This window comes from Hyperolius riggenbachi, chromosome 3 (assembly GCF_040937935.1).
Source record: "Hyperolius riggenbachi isolate aHypRig1 chromosome 3, aHypRig1.pri, whole genome shotgun sequence".
Taxonomy (NCBI): domain Eukaryota; kingdom Metazoa; phylum Chordata; class Amphibia; order Anura; family Hyperoliidae; genus Hyperolius; species Hyperolius riggenbachi.
This window is the reverse complement of record NC_090648.1, coordinates 311,781,847-311,796,187: the sequence shown is the minus strand read 5'-3', so window position 1 is coordinate 311,796,187 and position 14,341 is coordinate 311,781,847. Positions and strand designations below refer to the sequence as shown.

At 44.5% G+C, this 14,341-nt stretch overlaps 1 protein-coding gene across 1 annotated transcript in view; it reads right to left on the bottom strand.

Annotated features, from left to right (window-relative positions):
- The window catches only part of PTPRR (protein tyrosine phosphatase receptor type R), a 192,455-nt gene that overhangs the window by 71,689 nt on the left and 106,425 nt on the right, over nucleotides 1-14,341 (bottom strand). The window contains exon 6 of the mRNA XM_068272751.1: nucleotides 11,279-11,538. Within this exon, the coding sequence (XP_068128852.1) occupies nucleotides 11,279-11,538 (260 nt within the window). The remainder of the gene's footprint in view (nucleotides 1-11,278; nucleotides 11,539-14,341) is intronic.

The following is a 14,341-nucleotide window of genomic DNA, read 5'->3' as shown; positions in this document are numbered from 1 at the left end:
TAATTCAACCTGTATTGAGAAGGATAGGTGGCTGCCCTTTTTGTTATCGTTCTAAACATACTACTGCTCTAAATCTGTGTTTATACTTTGCCGCTAAAAGTAGGCATACATCATAAAATGTGGTAAAAAATTGATATCTACCTGATGCTGATTGATTACTGCCTTGCTCTATTCGATCTTAGATGGAATCTAGGTAGAGATCTTGTATAAAATCACTGACACCACTGTAGCTACTAGCTTTGTACTATTTTACGTAGTACAAAGCTTCATTTACTACCCCTCTGTCTGTAACCATCAGCCTAGACTCCTCCCCCCTACCACTCCCTGTGCCCTCAGCTTCTTGATCCACACCTTTCCTGATCAATGTTTGATTAATATAACGATTGAACATTGATTGAAGGGGCTTAAACTTTTTTTTATAGACTTTTGCGTTATTCAAAGTTTTTATGAGATCCAACGTCTAATCTGTAGAAAATATCAAGCAATATATGCCTGAATTCAGATCACAACTTTTTGTATAAATGCCATATGTATAATTTGTTCACTGGCAATCAGTGGTGTGACGGCCAGTACTGTAATATCCTTAAAGGACAACTGTAGTGAGAGGGATATGGAGGCTGACATATTTATTTCCATTTAGGTCACATTCACAGTGGGATGCTATGGTATAGAGTCTTATAACGCAGCTTACCGCACTGCAATGCTAATCCTAAGGGCCGTTCACAGTGCTACGTTAAAGTCGCATTGAAAAATGTTGCGTTGTGGTAACTCACTGCTTGCAGTGTGTTACCTCTTAACGCAGACATATTGCGACTTTAACGTCGCGTTAAAACGCAACGTCCCACTGTGAATACAGCCTTAAGCAATACCAGTTGCCTGGCTATCCTGCTGATCTTCTGACTTTAATACTTTTAGCCAGAACCTCTGAACAAGTGCTAATTTCTGCTAAGTATCTACCACAACTTGGAACTCAATAATGCTTAGTTTGCATTGCACCATGGTACCCAAATCTACTTAGTACTTCCTGCACTTGGCACTTACTACTACAACTTGACACCCATTGCTGCACCCACTGGAACTTAGACCCAATTCTATTTTGCACCTACTTCAAATTGGCACCTGTCATGATATCGCAGCTAGTTATGATGTTGGGATAATACGGAAGCCATATGTTTCATTTTTCTGCCTGTGTCACATGTGTATGTCTGCTAAAAGGAAGCTGTTACCTTGAGTGCTAGCCTGGGGCAAGGAAATGGCTCATTAAGCCACTAGCCAGTCACCTTTGATCTGCTGTCTCAGGTGTGATTGTCTGTGAAACTACGTTTGCATTAAGTTCCTGGGGTAGCAGGGAACTGCTAATTAGCAGCCACTTGAGGAAGAATAGGCTGGTCTGCATGGTTTTTGAACTCTGTAGACAGCCCATTGTCCCAATATACAAAGCAAGACTACCAGAGTCTGGGGACAGTGGAAGCTAACACAGGAATGTTTGAAATTTACATATGACAGTCTACGGGAAGTGGGTGAAGGGATTTGAAGTCCTTTTTGATACAATTTTACCCGTGGTCTGAATACTGCTCTGGAGGCATTTGAGTGTTTGAAATCGGTAAACTTCAGAAGCTGACACAGGAACCCTTTGAATTTCGCATATCACAGAAGGAATATGACAAGCGTTCTGTGCAAACAATTTGGGACTGACCCTTAAATTCCCCAGGCCACCAAGCGGGTTATATAACTCAGCCGTGGACAGTCACAGATCATCTTCTCTTGGAGGTAGCGCATAGCAAGGGATCATCCCGAGCGAATTGGAAACGGCGTTCTCCCGCCAACCACTTTCTAACCTACGCTGGTAACGTTTTTATTTCCCTTTTATTTTTGCAACTTGTCTTGCTGTGTATCCTTGTAACTTTTATTTTGTAACTTTTTACTTTGTTTTTGTAAATCTTTTGTATATATTATTTTCTGCATTGTTCCACTTTTTCCTGGAATATTAAATCGTTATTTAATAAGTTTGACGTCTGCTGCACTAAACTAATGCTCATAGCCTAGAAGGAGAGACTGCAGTGTAACTTGCATTATAAGTTCCATGCCTGATTGTGCCGTGCTACTGTACGATTGTATAGTGTGTGTGTGTGTGTGTGCGTGGCGTTCCCGTATTCGGCCTAAAGCGCAAAGCTGACCCGAATACGGAACCGCGGACTGTGTGCAGATGACTCAACAGCAGAGTGGAAGTGTCTAGCGGCAACTAGTGGTGGCAGTGAGAAGTGTTCTGAGGGGTCACAGCCTTGTTTTAGCTTGAATAAGGCTGCTCCCCGCTTGATCTGGTCAAACCCGCAGTCGGGAACCGTATACGTAGGCGAGCCGCGGGGCCGGTTCCTGACAGCACCCACTGAAACTTGCCAGCTACTGCAACTTGGCACCCAATTCTATGTATCCCTCGCTAGAACTTAGCACCCAGTGCTGCTTAGCACCTACTGCAACTTAGCATCCAATTCTATGTATCCCTCACTACAACTTAGCACCCAGTGCAGCTTAGCCCCTACTGCAACTTAGCATCCAATTCTATGTATCCCTCGCTACAACTTAGCACCCAGTGCCGCTTAGCACCTACTGCAACTAAGCATCCAATTCTATGTATCCCTCGCTACAACTTAGCACCCAGTGCCGCTTAGCACCTACTGCAACTAAGCATCCAATTCTATGTATCCCTCGCTACAACTTAGCACCCAGTGCCGCTTAGCACCTACTGCAACTAAGCATCCAATTCTATGTATCCCTCGCTACAACTTAGCACCCAGTGCCGCTTAGCACCTACTGCAACTTAGCATCCAATTCTTGGTAGCATTAAACAAAAAGTAAAAGCAAATATACTTTGCATGCATTACACGAGTTGCACTATTTACATAATGTGCATTATATAGTTTGCATAACCACAGCTAAATTGTGCTTGCACAGTTTAAAATTGATTAGTGCATACAACCCAATATACATTAACCTCCAGGGGTGGACAAAGTTGGATGCATACCATGGATTCCTACCATGCTACCCTGCCTGCACTGCATCTCCTGTGTCTGTTTCCTAGAATGGAAGCCAGCTCATTTTGGTGCAGCTTCATCAGTGACTGTTCCAGGTGCTATGGCCAACTACAGAAGATGCTGCCTGCCGGGGCTTATCTTGCTGCTGCATAAAATCAGATTGTATCATTGCTGTACCAATGTTGCCACCGTTATCTTTGCAGTCTATCCACTAAATAAAATACATTATTTTGCTAAAGAGACAGGAAGAGTCACAGAGTGGTCTATCAGAGGTCATCTACATCCAGGTTGCCTCTCAAGCACAGATAGTAGATTCCTGGGGAAAAGTGCAATAGCACTTGCTTCCTAATTACCAGCATCTATAAATCTGACAATAGTTCATGTAATTCATCCCCATTCAATATTTCCTTAAAATGTTGTGACTTGTGAGCTTATCAAATGCTGCTCCTGAAAGGCTTATCTTACTGGATTCCGTGTATTAAATTGCTTAGGAAGCAGTTAGAATAGCTTGTTTCAAACTCAGCCAAACGGGAAGAGTACGAGAGGGTGGAGAATGAGACAAGTACAATCAACATAGGACTAAGCAGGGTTTCCTGTCACCTTGGGAACCACATTGATTGGTACGGCTATTTCCTGTGTGTATAAAACACAACCAGTAGCAACTAAAGTAACAGGACAAAGTGCAAGATAAGAGAAACAGAAGCAACATACATATTGTACCTCACATCATGTTTTCAGGAGCGGAACACAAACAATTTTCAAACAAACATCACAACGATACCTCATATTGTTTTTTTCCAAGGCATCCTTTATTCTGTTTGTTTTTATTTAGACTAGCACATGTTTTACATTATGAGAACTGATACACTGGGCCAAATTACTAAACAAACAAAAGATTAAAGGTTCCATTAGACCGTGACCTGATTTGGCTGGGCCGGGCAATGGTCTCATAATAACTGTGAGCAGATGAATGTCAGGCAAGCAGTAATCATTTGAATTGGTCCCAATTCCTGGTCCTACAGTCTCTCCTTGACATTAACCACTTAACGACCAGCCAACGCCGATAGGCAGCGGCTGGTCGCAGTGGTATTTCCATGGAAACGGGCGCTTGTTCGAGCGGCCGTTCCATGTCAGTTCATGGCGGGGTGCTCCGTGAACAGCCTGCGAGCCTCCGATCGCGGCTCGCAGGCGAAATGTAAACACGCAGGGAAGAAATCCCCGGTGTTTACATCGCACGGCGCTGCTGTTGCAGCAGCGTCGTAAAGGAGAACGGCGATCCCCGGCATCTGATAACCCGGGGATCACCGGCATCTGAAGAGGCGGTACAGGACGGATCGCTGTCCTGTACCGCCCATAGTAAGGAGGAGAGGGAGGGTGGAATAGCGCTGCGGAGGGGGGCTTTGAGGAGCCCCCCCGCTCAGCAGTAGGCAGCGGCGGCGATCGGGCCCCCCCCCCCCCCCCCCAGCAGGACATCCCTCTAGTGGAGAAAAAATGGGGGGAAGTCTGATCGCCCTGCCTCAAACCTGATCTGTGCTGGGGGCTGAAGAACCCACCCAGCACAGATCAATGAAAATTCAGCCGGTCCTTATGTGGTTAAAGTACCACTGTATAGAAAAGGTTAACACTTTGTTACCCTACAGGAGGAGGAGCCTAAACAATACTGGTGGAGAAAGTTTAAATATGAGGCTGAGTATACTCTGAAAAATATTATTACCTATAATATAACGTAATGTGAAATTTAGATTCACATATGAGGTCAGACACATAAAAGTTTAGTAAACATAAATTATGTGTGATCAGTTCCATCCCAATATATTGCTGACAGGTTTGCTTTATTTCTAACAGTGACACAGCAATAGGGAATGCAGAGGTAGGGACCACACCATGGACCCTGGAGCAGAGGGGCCAATTTTGACCAACCTTCAACCGCTTTATTAGCTCTTTATTGGTGCTAAGCTGGTAATGATAACCTCTATATGTGCTTTGATTAGTTGTAATCATTAATAGACTGATTTCCTTCTCAGCTTACATCTTTCTGACACACTGCAGCTGTCCTTGGCAGGTTTGGTGCTCCACAGCAATTGTTATGCATAGAGCCCTTCAGGGGGCCCAATGTAAAACTTGCACTGGGGCCCAGAGCTCCAAAGCTATGCTACTAGATTGTAAACTCTCAAGGGCAGGAACCCACCCCTAGTGTTTCCTGTTTCTGTTGCAACTTATTAAATGAACATGTCCCATATTGAAGTATTGATGATGTTTTTAAACTACACATCAGTTGCAAGTATTTGTACTGGTGTTGCTGGATGTCCTGATTGTACAGTGTGTTAAACTGCTCATGTATCAATTCTCCCCTCTATCGTCTGTCTTGCACTATGTACATCGCCATCGAAGATGTTGGCTCTATATAAATAAATAAAAATATTCACAGGTGGGGTAATCAGTATCTCAACAGAGCTGATTAACTACCTCTGTGGATTTCTACAAACCATGCACTATACGTAGGCCTTGAGGACGGGATTCTGGAACACTGCTTTAAAGGATACCAGAGCCGAAGGAAGTAGAAGAAACGCATTCGCATGAGGTCACAACTACGTCATGCACAGATAGCTGTAGAACTCGTGCAGCCGGACCAGCGCCTGCGCACTAAAGCCCGACTCCAGCGACGCAGAAGAGGCTGCCGGGGGGCATTTGGCTGCCAAAGGAGGAGAATAGAGGAGAACAAGGGGAACAGTGGGCATCAGGACAGCTCCCTGTACTTGCCTGCTCTCCCCGTTTCTCCTACTTCATTCAGCTTTGGTATCCTTTAACCCCCCTGGCGGTATGAAATGTGCGGCTGCGCAGCCGCGGGAGGGTTTTTTTCGCCATTTTTTTTTTAGCATGTAGCTAGCCTAGCGCTAGCTACATGCTTCCCCCCTCCCCGCGGCGTCCGCCCATCCCCTCCGATCGCCGCCGGCGCCGCTTGCCCATAAGGAAATCCCGTTCTGATCGGGATTTCCTTGAGGGCTTCCCCCGTCGCCATGGCGATGAATGGAGTGACGTCACGACGTCACGGGCGTTGTGACGTCACAGGAAGTCCCGATCCACCCCATAGTGCAGCCTGGCGGCGATTGGCCAGGCTGCGCAAGGAGTATGCGGGGGGGGGCCTGTTTCTGCGGCGGGTAGTGGCGCATCGGCGGCGGGCGGGGGCGATCAGAGCAAACACGCAGCTAGCAAAGTGCTAGCTGCGTGTTTGAAAAAAAAATTATGTAAATCGGCCCAGCAGGGCCTGAGCGGCACCCTCCGGCGGCTTACCCCGTGTCACACACGGGGTTACCGCCAAGGAGGTTAAAGGGAGCCTGAAGTGAGAGGAATATGGAGGCTGCCATCTTAATTCTCTAACAAACAATGCCAGTTGCCTGACTTCTGTGCTGATGCTATGCCTCTAATACTTTAAAGGGACACTTAAGTCAAACAAAAAAAATGAGTTTTACTCACCTAGGGCTTCCAATAGCCCCCTGCAGCTGTCCGGTGCCGTCGCCGTCTCCCTCCGATCCTCCTGGCCCCGCCAGCAGCCACTTCCTGTTTCGGTGACAGGCTGGGGACGCGAGTGATTCTTCGCGTTCCCAGACACATTAGCACCCTCTATGCTGCTATATGGTATATGATATATGCTATAGCAGCATAGATGGCGCTATTGTGGCCAGGAACGAGAAGAATCACTCGTGTCCCCAGCCTGTCAGCTCCTATCACCGAAACAGGAAGTGGCTGCCAGCGGGGCCAGGAGGATCGGAGGGTGATGGCGAGGGCACCGGACAGCTGCAGCGGGCTATTGGAAGCCCCAGGTGAGTAAAACTCATTTTTTTTTGTTTGACTTAAGTGTCCCTTTAAGTCACTGCCCCAGAATGAACATGCTTTTCCGAAGCTTTGACTCCGGTCTGACTCCACTGGATGTGTGTTGTGTGCTCTCACACTTCAGGTTTGCTTGACAGCAAATACACAATAATTGACTGTGGCAATGTTTTCATGAAAAGAAGGTGATTTACTAAGGACTTTCCAACCCTTCACCTTAGTGCTGCTGTGATCACCCAAACAATAGGCAAGCAAAATCTAACTATGGCAAATTGTGAGCTATTGCACTGTTTCATTGGTGTAACAATAGGGGATGCGACCCCTGCCGTCGCGGGGGGGGGGCAGGGCCCCCCTAAGGCCCGCTCAGGGACTTTTGGGGGCAGGATCGGTGGGGAGGGGGAACATTTCCCCCCCTCCCTCGCCTCGGGCTCTCCTCTCAGCGCTTACCCTCCTGCAATCATTGGTGGCAGTGGGCAGCAGCGGCGGCGGCGGCAAGCTGAACACATTACCTCCTTCTCGCTGGAGGTCTTCCGATCTCTAAGAGCTTCATGCAACTTCCTGTGTAAACAGGAAGTTGCTCTTAGAGAACGGAAGACCTCCGGCGAGAAGGAGGTAATATGTTCAGCTTGCTGTCGCCGCCGCTGCTGCCCGCTGCCACCAATTATTGCAGGAGGGGGAGCACTGAGAGGAGAGCCCGAGGTGAGGGAGGGGGGGGGAATGGCCCCCCTCCCCACCGATCTGCCACACTCTCCTCTTATGCTGCGACCCCTCCTGCCCCCCAAAAGTCCCTGAGCGGGTCCTGGGGGGGGGGGGGGGTTGCAGGGGGGCCCGGGGATTTCTAGGTATGCCCCTGCACTGTTTGAGCCATGGCTGGCTGCTAGCCCACATGGTTTTATTGATGTGAATAGACCAACAGGAAAACTTGGTGGCAGATTTAAAAGACAACTGAACTGAGAAGAAAATGGAAAATGGAGGCTGCCATATTTATATCCTTTTATACAATACTAGTTGCCTGGCAGTCCTACTAGTCTATTTGGCAGCAGTTGTGTCTGAATAACACCAGAAACAATCATGCAGCTAATCTTGTCCGATCTGACAATATTGTCAAAAACACCTGATCTGTTGCATGCTTGTTCAGGGTCTGTGGCTAAAAGTATTGGTGGCAGAGGTTCAGCAGGCTAGCCAGGCAACTAGTACTGCTTAAAAGGAAGTAAATTTGTCAGCCTCCATATCCCTCTCGCTTCAGATGTCCTTTAACCCTCTGGGCGATACAATTATATCGCCCAAGAGGTGGCGCAGCACTATTTTTTAATTTTTTTTATTTTTTAAATCATGTAGCGAGCCCAGGGCTCGCTACATGATAGCCGCAGCGCAGCGGCATCCCCCCACCCACTCCGATCGCCTTCGGCGATCAGAGTAAGCAGGAAATCCCGTTCAGAACGGGATTTCCTGCTGGGCTTCCCTGGTCGCCATGGCGACGGGGCGGGATGACGTCACCGACGTCATGGACGTCGTGACGTCATAGGGAGTTCCGATCCACCCCTCAGCGCTGCCTGGCACTGATTGGCCAGGCTGCGCAAGGGGTTGGGGAGGGGGGGGGCTGCGCGGAACGGCGGGTAGCGGCGGATCGGCGGCGAGCGGCAGCGATCGGAAGTTACACGCAGCTAGAAAAGTGCTAGCTGCGTGTAACAAAAAAAAATTATGCAAATCGGCCCAGCGGGGCCTGAGAAATCCTCCTGCGCGACATACCCCGAGCTCAGCTCGGGATTATCGCTCAGGAGGTTAAATATTGGAATCGGTGGGGTATTTGCCCACTGATATAAATTCTTCATTTTCTTTGAACTTCCAGAGATTGGATACAGCAAGGACATAATACATAAGGGGATGGCTCGGGGAGTAACTAGAGGGGAGCAGCCCCTACAATCACAGGGGGCCCAGAGCTGCGGGGGCCCCATCTACTAACCTTCCCTTCAATACAGGGGACTATACTTCAGCTTGGGTGTTTTTGTGGCTACACTTGTTATGGGTGTGAAGATCATGATGGCCACACTTGTTTTATGTTTCTTGTGAGATGGGCCCCAAGGCTGTGAAGGGCAAAAGGGGAGGTGAGAAGGGGTGTGAACATTGGGGGGCCCCATCACAGTATCGCTGGAGGGCCCCATGAATTGTAGTTACGCCCCTGGGATGGCGTAAGACTTATATGCATAATGCTGTATTTCCTTGCTTCCCACAAGCTGATGGAAAGATTGGAAAGATTATAGGAGGATATCTCTGGGGAGGAGCTATGAGCAGCCCTGATGGAACCTAGTCTAGAAAGACACCGGGCTTGGACACATTCCCTGGGGAATTGTATTCAAGGTACAACACAGACATTATCCCTCAGCTTTTGAGAGTTTGCCAGCTGCATACCAGAAGAGTTACAATATCTAAGTGGAAAAGAGCAAGCTCTCCAGCAGAAACGGACTGCCTTAATTACCAGATACTGTAATCTAAAAATTGTCTATACGAAGATAAACTGATGTTTCAAAAAATCTGGTCTAGCTGGGTGGACCATTTCAAAATCAAACTACAATGAGATGCCCTATATAATCACTACAGGTATTTGTTTTGGTATTTTCTGGAATGTGAGGGGGAGGGGGGGGGGGGCAGGGATGATGGTTTTCACACCCATATGCAATAATTGCATGGTTCTACTTTTTTTGTGATGTTAAATAAATAAATTTGTTAAAATGTACCCGAGGCGACATATGACATTATGAGATAAACATAGGTATGTGCAGTGCAAAATATATTAATAACCAAGCCCTTTAACTTGTTTTATTTTGCTGCCTGAAAGAGTTAATTTTTAGGCACGGAAGTGACAGCTTTTGTCTTGTGGGTACCTTGTTGGGAATATAGTAAACATCACTGATAAGCAAAGTGCAGCCATAATCGTTTTCCTGACAGAATACAACTTCCGAGAGCAGGGGAAAATAGAAAAAGGTTAACAGCTCATATATTTTCATTTAGGGACACTTTATAAGCTACCACTGAGCAGAGACAACAAAACATTCAATTTACTTTGTAAACGTTTAAATATAAAATAAAACCATGGGCTATCTAAAAAAAAGGTCATTTTTAGGAGTAAGAGGATACATACAATTGTTTATCTCATCAATTTATTTTCACCTCGTGTTCACTTTAGTATTGAATTTCCATTGAGTGGGGCTTTTTGGATATTCCTGTCAAATGTCTTGGCCCACACCAAGGATAAACAATAAGCCCCGGGGTAAATCTCAAATACCCACCAACAGGGCTCCTGATCAAGACTATGGCAGGTAGTATCACAGATATCATATTGCAGGCTGCAATTAGGATATTAGAAGAAAAAGCAGAAGGGCACATTTTTTTCCAGGAATAATTTTATTTAATTCCATTTTAAGGGGAATGCTACGCTGTTGAAAAAGCTATTGGCCATTCCGCTGAGGTGAGAGCTGGATACTAGATATAAAAAGAATGATGGTTGGGGCCCATACCATCACTATGAACTAGTGTAGTATTAGTGAAGTATTAGTGCATAAAACACTCAGTATAGAACATTTACTGTCTTTTTCGGAATATAAGATGCACCTAGGTTTAGAGGTAAAAAATCAGAGAAAAAAAATACTAAACCTAGGTGCGTCTATAGTTCAGGGGCATCTTATGGACCTTTACCCCCCAACATGTCAACTGTGAACATATTTTAAAAGTGGAACAGAAGTTCATTTACTTAAATTTCTATGAGAGCACAGTTGATGGCTTACACAAAAAGCAGTCATATTTACATATAAAAATGTATTTTTACCTTAAAGAAATATAGTTTACAGCTTTGGCCCATCCCCATTATTTGATGAAATCCAGTTGACAGCAGAGGAAATACACTATGTCCAACTATTTACAGAGCAACATAAGGAAAATGAAAAAAGCTAAACAAAACAGCATAAAGGTTGCACAATCACCACCACCTTGTGGTAAGCTGGGGAGATAACATATGCTAACACAGTTGTGGCTGAAGAATTATTTTTTTTACAATACTATGCAGGTTCATGAGCAAGTGTCAGTCAAAACATAGTGCCACATTGCACACACATTCAAAAATGCAAATTTTATTAACCTATGCAGGCAATCAGTCATTAACACAATAAGTACATTGTAGAGTACATTACGCAGATGGAAGCCTCGGAAAAAATATGATTCTCAACTAGCTCTGAAACTAGATTTCAACTACTGTACATTTAATAATGCAGTAGATCTGTTATTCACTGTAGCTAATCACACTTCCAAACACTTCAAAATGATTTACAAAGAATGGCCAGAGCCAGAATTTAACTGGCAGCTTATCAGCGTGGTTAAGCAAACAAGAGTACCTGTACTGAGCACAAGTGAATATATATCCTTACCTTTCTTGTAGGCCCACTGGTTTCATTTTAAATGGAGAAGGTCCTGCAGAAAGCGGAAGTTTAATCTCAAAGGTGCCTGGGAACTGGGGGTCTATTATAACATTCACAGGTTTAGGTATCTGCTCAGGGTGAACCATGCTGCTGGAACACTTTGCTTCAGTCTGTGTCGGCTGAACAGAGAGCGGCGACAGGTGTATCTCTTGATTTTTTTTGTCCTGCCTCAATGAAAACTGGATCTTTTCTTTTAATCTGTAGAGTACCTACAGAGATAGAAAGTAAAGACTATCAACAATTTTCTACTCCTACTGCATAAACAAAGCAAAACAAACACTCACACAAAAAATCAAAGCCACGCATTTCAGAAAAAAAAACCTGTAATTTGTGCAGTGGGAGGTTTGTTTTCTACATTGTGAGCTTTAATGTATTGTTGCTGTTTATAAACATTGAACATAGCCACACTATGTACATTTGTCTGCATATAAAGTATATCTACACTACAATGACACATGGTTAGTTAAATAAATAACAACATTTCAAAATAAAAAGAAATAAAAATGAAATATTTAATTGAGGTTCTTTTATGTGTTTAAAAACCAATACATTTCTACGGTATATACATTATTTAAAGCTTATTTTTTCTGTCTATTTTATAATGATTGATGTTATACATGTCATCATAGCATATGCTATAGCTATTTAACATGATGATAACATAACTCTTGAAAATGGTTAACACAGGCCCAAAGCAACATGATTGTGCTTAGACAACTCTGCAATGCACAGTTGCCACATAAACATATTCTTTTTGGGTTAAACCAAGTTAATAAAATAACTAACATACAAATAATGATGTAAAAGACAAAGATATAGAGGGAACTCTCATGTTGTACTAAAACCCTCCAATAATGAAAAAATATATTTCTTTATCACTAGAGGTGATACATTAGCCATACTAGTCCTAACAGCTGTAATGGGCCTGGTTGGGGCCTAGTCTATTCCTAACCTTTTTATGTACTTTAAAAAAATGCCCATTGTTTGATTTTACCCACAATCTGTTATGGCTACACCCACAGCAAACCACGCATCAGCCCACTCTTCACACTAGATATTCTGGAATCCTAGCAATAGCCCTACCAAATAGGCCAACAACAGACCTAATTCCTACCACACAAATGGAACACATTAATTTCCAATAGATTTCAGCCTCGGACAGTGCAACGTTAAGGCTTGACAGATTTGACTAGAGTGATTGAATCTGTCTGCAATCAAACAATAAAATTGATAAGTGTATTGCTATTTACACTTGTGAATATGCCTGTCACTGGAGTATCTGCCAATTCTGTCTCTTGCTGATATTTGCCTGCCATTGGTATTATGTGCATCACATTGCTATCGCTTGCCATATACATTACCTGTACATCATTGTATTATATTTAGCAAGTTACTATGTATATATTAGACTTTTCTCTTAGGAGTACCTGGGACATCTTGACATAAGGGACAGCCATGCTATTGGTCCAATTATATATGAGGCATACTGCATACAGCAAGGTGTGGCACTGTGGCATGATGCTTACTTGTGGCCTAGCTAGATATGAAGCATAGTGTATGAGTACAGTAAGTGCGGCACATTATGACAACAGGTACCTGTGTCAGTAACTTTGGGTCACATACTTTAAAGTGTATCTACATTTTTCATGCTTACTTGCTTTTGTTGGCAAGTAGGCTAATGTTCATGAGTATAACCAAAACAAAACCCTCATACCTCATGAAAGTATTTTTTGTCCACAGATGCATAGAAATCCCTCTCTGGTCAACTGCTTGATGCAGCAGAGATTGGCCAAGCTGCAGTGTGTGCTGGTCGTGCTGCCTTAGCCTACATGACACACTCTCCCTGCACACCTTCTCTCTCCGCCACATAATGCCCCATCCCCTCCTCCACCATTTGTGATGGGGCTGCGCATGGAAGTGCTCACAACCTAATGGCCCTAAAGTTTACATTACTGCAGCAATAAAGAATGAATGCAGCAACTGGAGAAGGGTAATAATGTGGGCCCCTCAGGTCCAGGGACCATGATGCAGCTACAAACTCTGCATCCCCTTTTGCTATGCCACTAGTTAGCCCAATTACCTTGGAAATAGATAAGACACAACCAAGAAACAATATAGTACAGTGTGTCAATTAAAAAGAATATTGTCACTGTAGGAAAAATAAATGGAGTACTCAGAAACCAGGCTTGTCCCAAAGACAACCTCTGTATAGGCAGACGGTGAGTATGAGCCTGTTCCCACTAAGGTATATCTGGCAATGTATATCTGTTAGTCACAGTAGGAGAGGGGATTTATGCATCACATGACTTTGCATTAAAAAACATCCTCTGTGAGGTGAAATACTGTAATCCCAGAAATGTCACCTCCATCATTGTCATCACAACAGGTGTTCCCAGATGTATCCCCAAAGGGTCTTGTAAATTTGGGCATGGAGCATGGCAGGTAAATTTGGGCGCCATCATAGGGGCCCATGTAAAACACCACTAATAGTGGCTACAACAGTAAATTTGAGTGCCGGAGTCACCTGATGAAATAGTGGCACTGGGACAGCTTCAATATAGAAATTACTGTTGCTATAAATAACAGGTGCCAGCATTTGGGTATAGATAGGGGAGGGTTAGTGATAGGAGTAGTTGGGGAGTGGTTAGGGTAAGGAATAGATAGGGAGGGTTAGTGTTAGGCAGAGATAGGAGCTGGCTAGTGTTAGGACTAAGATTAGGTGGGGGTGGTTAGGATTAGGCATAGATATGGGAGGTTTAGGGTTAGGAGTAGGAGTAGGTGAAAAGGTTAGGAGTAGTTGAGGGGTGGTTAGGGTTAGGAGTAGGTGGTGGGTGGCTAGGGTTAGGAGTATAAAGAGGGTGGTTAAGGTTAGGTGTAGATAGCGGAGGATTCAAGTGAGAATTAGGGTACAGTGTGTGATAGTAGAATATCTGTAAACTTGTGGATAACCTATAATAAATAAATAAATAAAATAAATATTCTATTACCGTTATTTCAAGCCAATTTTTACTT